General features: G+C 35.9%; 1 protein-coding gene across 1 annotated transcript; it reads left to right on the top strand.

Annotated features, from left to right (window-relative positions):
* Positions 5343-7511, top strand: LOC105168257 (polygalacturonase-1 non-catalytic subunit beta-like). The gene is made up of 2 exons (XM_011088263.2): positions 5343-5539; positions 5635-7511. Exons 1-2 carry the CDS (start codon positions 5459-5461, stop codon positions 7456-7458), a joined length of 1905 nt encoding a protein of 634 aa, XP_011086565.1. The 5' UTR covers positions 5343-5458; the 3' UTR covers positions 7459-7511.

Genomic DNA, 7517 nt, shown 5'->3' with positions numbered 1-7517 from the left:
TATATGTGCAATATTATATTTTTATATTATTTTAATAAAGACATCCGTCCAATATTAATTTTGTTTATATTTTTTATTATTTTTTTAAAAAAAATAAAAGGGTTAATTACACTTTTCCTCAAAAAGTTTTGAAATTATACTTACACCTCCTCCAAAAATTCTCTGTTTACATCTGACTCACTTCCATTATGATTTGGACGAAAATGCTACATTAAGAAAAAAGATTATATAAATTTTCAATTATACCACTCATTTAACATTTTCTTTTATATTTTTGTACTTATAAAGAGATAAATGTGAAGTGATGTTATAAGTACAAAATTATTAGTTGGAAATATTAAATGAGGGTAAAATTAAAATTTCTGTAATTATTTTTGTTAATATCAGCATTTTTCGTCCAAACACTAACGAAATGAAGCTAGGTGTAAATATTGAATTTTTAGAGAGGGCATAAGTGTAATTTTAAAAATTTCTTGGAGGAAAGTGTAGCTTCACATTTGTAAGGATAAAGTTGACATGTTCACCTTACTGCCCAAATCTTACATAATTATATCATATATCAGGGGATACCGATAATTTCTCAAACAACAAGGGATATTTATAATTGTATTAAAATTCAAAAAAGTTCAATATAATTGATCCTATTTATTATATGATTAATATATAATTTAAAAAGAATAATCAATCATATTTCAAGTATCAGAATGAATTTGATATTACTATATCATTGAAACATGTGAATCATTCGTGAACTCGATACGCGTGTTCTCCCAATGAATCAGTTATATATTGCTCCACAGTAAGGTAGGATGAATTTATTAAAATATTAATATTAAATAATTCTCGAATCTAATAATTTAAAATTTTAGATGAAATAATCATTCTACATGATATTAGAGTTAGACCAAATAAAAGATTCGGAATTCGAATCTCATTATCGCTCATTTATGAAAGATAATTTTCACGTGACAAAGGACGTGTTATAAGACAGTGAATATTAAATAATTATCCTCTCTAATATTAAAACTTTTAGAGATTAGACGGCCGTGTAATATAATTCAAATTTTCAACTACTCGACCCATTTATTTTCATAAACTTTTCTTTCTTTCTAATTAATTAATTAGAGACAATCAACTCTAAATAAAATCAAAATATGAGGTTTCATGCCACTAGTCAACATTGTGAGTTTAAATTCATCAAACGTTTGGATATTTGTATCGCTTTCATACCAATAATTAGCGTAAGTATTGATTCTTCAACATAGCAGTATCATTAGTTGGGTATAATTTACTAAAATTGATACGGATCCTCCCAAATCGAAGAGCATACGACTGATAAATATTTGTAAGAAAAATATGGTGAAGGATGCAAGCAAGACAAGGAAAATAAGTAACAATTTATTTAAGAGATAAAAAGAATTTCCATGGTGGATGGAAATCGAACAAAAGCTCTATCATCTTCTTGTCCTTTTCATCCCTAACTTACAAAATAAGATCTCAAGAATAATAGTACCAAGACCAAAACAAACCCAAAAATAAAATAAATAAACATAAGAATAGTTATATTTACACCTCCTAAACTATATTATATTTACATAAATCAATCATGTTTTTTGTTTAATTATAGAAATCAGCTCCGACAGTCAAAATATATACTAATATGTGTAATAATGTTAACGTTTTTTAAGAGTGTGTGTAATTTTTCAAGAGTAGGGATGCTTTATGCAAATGACGTTGAATTTTCTGATGAATGTATGTGTAATTATCCAAAAGTCAAAAATAATTTATGTAGACCGATCGTAGATTGGGGAATGTAAATGTAATTCTCCTTTTAAAAGAAATATAGAAGCGTGAAAGACACAAATGATTCGAGCGGATGGTGTGCGATTGCGAGCCACATAAACGGGGATGGAAATTGGCGAAAAGACCCCAAAACTTTAAAGAAAATGACGGATTTCGTCCCTGGTCACGGGCCTTTGTCCCTAGGCAAAATGTCACAACTCTTAGTTCTATCTATCATCACTTTATGCTAACAAATAATAACAATAATAATAATAAAAATACAAATTGTTGGGAAGAGAGTAGAATTTGGTGGTGAGTGTGAGTGTGAGTGTGAGTGAGAGTGAGAATGTATGGTCACGTAAAGTTTGAGAGAAACACACAAAAACATTCGGAGCAAAGCATAACAACAAAAGGCCTCAAAACCGCGTTCTTTTATCCACTTTGAACCCCCTGACCTCCCTCCAATAACTCCTCTCCACCTGTCCGTAAACGCGTTTCTTTTAAATTTCACCCCCACGTTTCACAAAATTTTATATTTGACCTCATATTTTATTAAAAATTATAAAACATCAACGGACGTTGAAATTAATGACAGAGAACCCACGTAAAAGTTAGGTGCACTTAGGTGAAAAAAAATGGACAATCGTTAAGTTTAACATCTGTTAGTGGGAGGGGACTTCTTCTGCAATGTTTGGTCCCTTTTTGCAAATTTTAATGAATCATGTGTTAAATTCAAAATCTCAAAAAGCGTGGGAATTGCCCTAATTAGGACTAATTTTACAATTTTGCCACTTACTTGTATCCAAACTCACCCATTCCATTTTGGGTATGAATTTTCTATCCCACTTTTGTATTACATATTGATGTTACAAAAAATAAGTGAATGATATGTATTTTTTCTAAATTAAAAGAATAAAATTGAATGAAATTATAATTTAGAAGCGTATGATAAAAATATGTGATAAAAGATCAATCAAACTTAAAAGGGTACGAGCTTCAGAATTTAGAGAATATAAATCATTGGTCATGAAAACTAAGATCTGCGTACTATTTATTTAATAAAAATTATATTTACCAAAAAAAGAAAAAACTAAGATCCACGGGTTTGAAAATTATTATTTATTCAGTAAGAGAAAACACAAGTTTTGATGAGTATCTATTCAAATATGCACGAAATGCCTAAAATGCCCTTAATGAAGGGCATTTCAGTCTTTGCGCACCTCAAATCCGCGCCCTTTTGATCAGTTGGGTCAGTGTGACCCTCACCCGGATCCGAATACCCGTTTGAAGACCCAGGCAACAAATATCGTCCGATCTTAGACGGGGACTAGCAGGATAAGGCCACGTAGTCCATTCAATAGTATCCACCTAAGCCCTATAAATACCCCAAGACGTCATATTTCGAGGTAACTGATTCTAAGACTTTTCGATCAATAACCTCTAATTGTGCATTTTTACCTCGATCTCTAACTTGAGCGTCGGAGGGTCGTTGTCGGGAACGCCGACAAGCTTCACGTTCTTGTTTTATTATCAGGAACTCAATACTCGATCTTGGTGGAGTTAGCAGTCATCCAAAAAGTCAACTTTCGATGTCGCTGAATTCGAGCAGATCAAGTTTGTTGACGAGGCTTAACACAGTTGATAAATTTAACGTCCCATCATCTCACAGCCATGGGTTCGAAAGGCCAATGTTTGTGTGTTGGTTTGATTTAGCAATAATTTATCATTATACTGTACTTAAATAATTATCGACGTTAAATATTTATAATTAAATAAATAATTATTATTATAGTAGACAAATAGCAGTTGCTGACAATCTAGTGAAGATTTTAGGCAGTCAATTGGAAGCACTTTTTTTTACCAGTGATTGCGACTTTTCCTTTCCTTTTTGTTCTTTGGCATAGCAAAATGTTGTAAGATTAAAGAACATTTGGTTCATAACAAAGCATTTCAGCTCAGAATACCCCAAAAAGGAAAAAATGGTTGAAGCAGCCTTTGTTTTGAAGCCTAATCACTCAATTCTCACTCACTAATTCCATTCCTCACTCAATTCTCACTCACTAATTCCATTCCTCACTCTGAATTCAACTTTAAACAATATTATTTCATTGTTTGAAAAATTACAAATATTTATTTTTATTTGATGAAATCTTCAAATCGAATTATGAAATTAACAATTTTGCTCTTGTTACATTTTTTATTTTAAAAAGATTATAAATTATAAAAAATATTCGAGTGAGGTCGATGAAAAATTTTAAAAAATTGTAAAAAAATTATTCACTTAATCCTTAAAAGAATCATAAAATTTTAAAAAATAAATAAAACTATAATTCTTAATTTACAAGGATATTATGGTCAATTCATCATATAAATAGATGAAGACTTAATGAAAACTAATAGATTGGGCTAATTATTAAACCCAAACTTGTCTTTTAACTGATAAGATAACTAACTTACTCAACTTTATAAGTTTACATTAATTCATAAATTAATTTTATTTTCTTTCTTTTTAATATAATGTATTGATTTATATATTTTGATAATAATTTGGTGGGGGGAGAAAATTTACCCCTACCATAAGTGGTGGAAACTTTTGTACCATCAAATACGATACCATACAGAAGCGAAAGATCTTTTATCACACCTTATTGTCATATATTGGTATCACAAGCACACAAATATGGTACGTAATCCTATTTTAAATTATAATCTAATTTAATTATACTTATTAATATTTTTTTAAAAAAAAAAAACCATAAATCAAACTGACATATTTATTGATTGGTGCAAAATATGTAGAAAAACTCCCGTACACGGCGGGTTCCCAAATGTTTTTGAAAAGAGAGTAATTTGAGGAAGGGCACGATAATCGTATGCAACCCATCAATGTTCCTCAAAACCCCACACTTATATTTGACTTATCAATCTTTCATTTTCAAAATTACTTATCACTTTTTTTCTAATTTATGATAATAAAAAGTTATACATTATGATATTTTTTTTAAATACACTAAATTTTTACTACAATTAAACTTATAATTTTATCTGTAACTTATTTTGATTGTAAAAATAAAAATTATCACATACGCCACATTGTATTTAACTCAATCTTTAACGTCAAAAATCAATGATTACTACTTCCTTCAAATCAATTGAATTTCTTGTCTAAGTATTTCAAAAATAAATGTCTAAACACGGGATACTATTTCAATAAAATAATAATTGTTATGATTTTGAGTGTTGTTATAACACTACGAAGGCAATGGATTTTACCATAACTCTGAAGTGAAGCGTGTTTGGGCATAAGTAGTAGTAGGATGAGCGACCTCCTGAATATGGTGTTGTGCCCTATTTAATATTTGTTCAAGAAAAAAATTATAACTACTAAAACAAAATTGGTTTAGGTTTTTCCCAATTGAATATGAAAGTGCGATTTTATTATCATACAAAAAAAAGAAGGACGTTTTTTTAAAATCCAAAATTGAATTAGCAATTTCTACTATTTCAAAATGCCCACACAGTTCTCAAAACTAAACCCCACCCTCCATTTCCTCTTCGCTCGCTCTCTCTCTCCATCACAGAACTCCCAGTATAAAATTGTATATTAGCTCCAACCAGAAACCAACCCACCAACATTCTCTCTCTCTCTCTCTCTCTTCTTTCTCTCTCTAAAATAATGCGCTCCGCCGCCGCTGCTCCTCCGGCTCCTCCTCTCCGTCTCCTCCTCCTCTTGTTCGCTACCTTCTACACTTTCGACGTACATAGCAATTTCGATCTTTATATTGTTGTTTCTCGTTCACGCATATTGTCATATGCTTGTGCGGCTAGTGACTGAGTGTTCTGTGAATGCAGGTAGTAGCGGCTGCCGCCGGCGATTCGACTGCCGGAGAGAACCCATTTACGCCCAAGGGTTATGTAATGCGTTACTGGAAGAAGCAGATCTCAAACGATTTACCCAAGCCGGAGTTCTTGCTAAAGAAAGCCTCGCCGCTGAACGCCGCCCAATACGCTGCCTTCTCTAAGCTCGCCGATCAGAACTTGCTTTCCACTCAGCTTCCAGATTTCTGCTCCAAGGCTAATCTGCTCTGCTTCCCCGATTTATCTCCCAGCCTCGAGAAGCACGACGGAAACGTGAACTTCGCCTCTTACTCGAACAAGAACTTCACCAACTACGGCACGGATCGGCTCGGTGGAACTGACTCGTTCAAGAACTACTCCGACGGTGAGAATGTTCCCCTCGACTCGTTCCGCCGCTACAGCCGCGACTCCACCGGCCACAACGACAAGTTCACCAGCTACGCCACGGATGCTAATGTGGTGGACCAGAGCTTCAACACCTACGGCACCAGCGCCACCGGCGGCAAAGGGCAATTCGATAACTACAACAGCCAAGTCAACGTGCCCAACCTCCGCTTCACCGCCTACTCCGACAACAGCAATGGCCGCCAACAATCCTTCACCCAGTACACCGACGAGGCCAATGCCGGCGACCAGAGGTTCACCAGCTACGGCAAGAACGGCAATGGCGCGGCTAATGAATTCACCAGCTACGGCAAAGACTCCAACGTAATGGGCTCCACCTTCAACAACTACGGCGAGAGTGGCAACGGTGCCAACGACACTTTCACTTCATATGGGACTAATACAAACGTCCCCGAGAACAATTTCAAGAATTACGGCTCTCAGGGCAATGCTGCAACAGACACTTTCAAGAACTACAGAGATCAATCCAACGTCGGAGACGACAGCTTCGATTCTTACGGCAAAAATTCCAACGCCGCAAAGATCGATTTCGTGAACTACGGCCAGTCATTCAACGAGGGCACCGATAAATTCACCGGCTACGGCAAAGATTCCACAGGCCCATCCGTCGGCTTCAAGATTTACGGCGTGAACAACACCTTCAAAGAGTACAACAAGAAGGGCGTCACATTTGCTAGGTACATTAATGATAGCTCATCATCTCTGGAGGCATCTTTGGCCGCCAAGGGCAAAATGGTAAATAAGTGGGTCGAGCCGGGGAAGTTCTTCAGGGAGTCCATGTTAAAGACCGATACCATCATGCCAATGCCCGACATCCGCGATAAAATGCCTAAAAGGTCGTTTTTACCCCGGGTGATCGTGTCCAAATTACCCTTTTCGACCTCCAAACTTGGAGACCTAAAGAAGCTTTTCCACACGGAAGACAATTCCAGTATGACGAGCATGATCACGGATGCATTAGGTGAGTGCGAGAGGGTGCCAAGCCCTGGTGAGACAAAGCGGTGCGTGGCCTCGATAGAGGACATGATCGACTTTGCAACGTCGGTCCTAGGGCGGAACGTGGCGGTTCGATCCACGGAAACCACCAAAGGGTCTAATGGTAAAATCATGTTGGGGCAAGTCAAAGGGATCAACGGTGGGAAAGTCACCAAATCAGTGTCTTGTCACCAGAGCCTGTACCCGTACTTGCTCTACTATTGCCATTCAGTTCCAAAAGTCCGGGTCTACGAAGCGGATATCCTGGATCCGAAATCCAAGGCCAAAATCAACCACGGGGTTGCCATTTGTCACCTGGATACCTCTTCTTGGAGCCCGGGTCATGGAGCCTTCATAGCATTGGGTTCGGGCCCCGGGAAGATAGAAGTTTGCCACTGGATCTTCGAGAACGACATGACATGGACAATCGCAGATTAAGGATGCAATGCATGTCCTAAAATGGAGTCTTGTTTTGTAAGGTCGGGTTGAGCCGGTTG

Source organism: Sesamum indicum, linkage group LG8 (genome assembly GCF_000512975.1).
Source record: "Sesamum indicum cultivar Zhongzhi No. 13 linkage group LG8, S_indicum_v1.0, whole genome shotgun sequence".
In the NCBI taxonomy this organism is placed as follows: Eukaryota; Viridiplantae; Streptophyta; class Magnoliopsida; order Lamiales; family Pedaliaceae; genus Sesamum; species Sesamum indicum.
The sequence above is the reverse complement of the archived record's forward strand: the minus strand, read 5'-3'. Positions and strand labels throughout refer to the sequence as shown.

What these genes read in the sequence shown, in the direction of transcription:
- LOC105168257 (XM_011088263.2), top strand. Translation starts at nt 5,459, where the DNA reads ATGCGCTCCGCCGCCGCTGCTCCTCCGGCTCCTCCTCTCCGTCTCCTC. An exon ending in CTACCTTCTACACTTTCGAC is followed by an intron (nt 5,540 to 5,634) that starts GTACATAGCAAT and finishes CTGTGAATGCAG; the next exon opens with GTAGTAGCGGCTGCCGCCGG.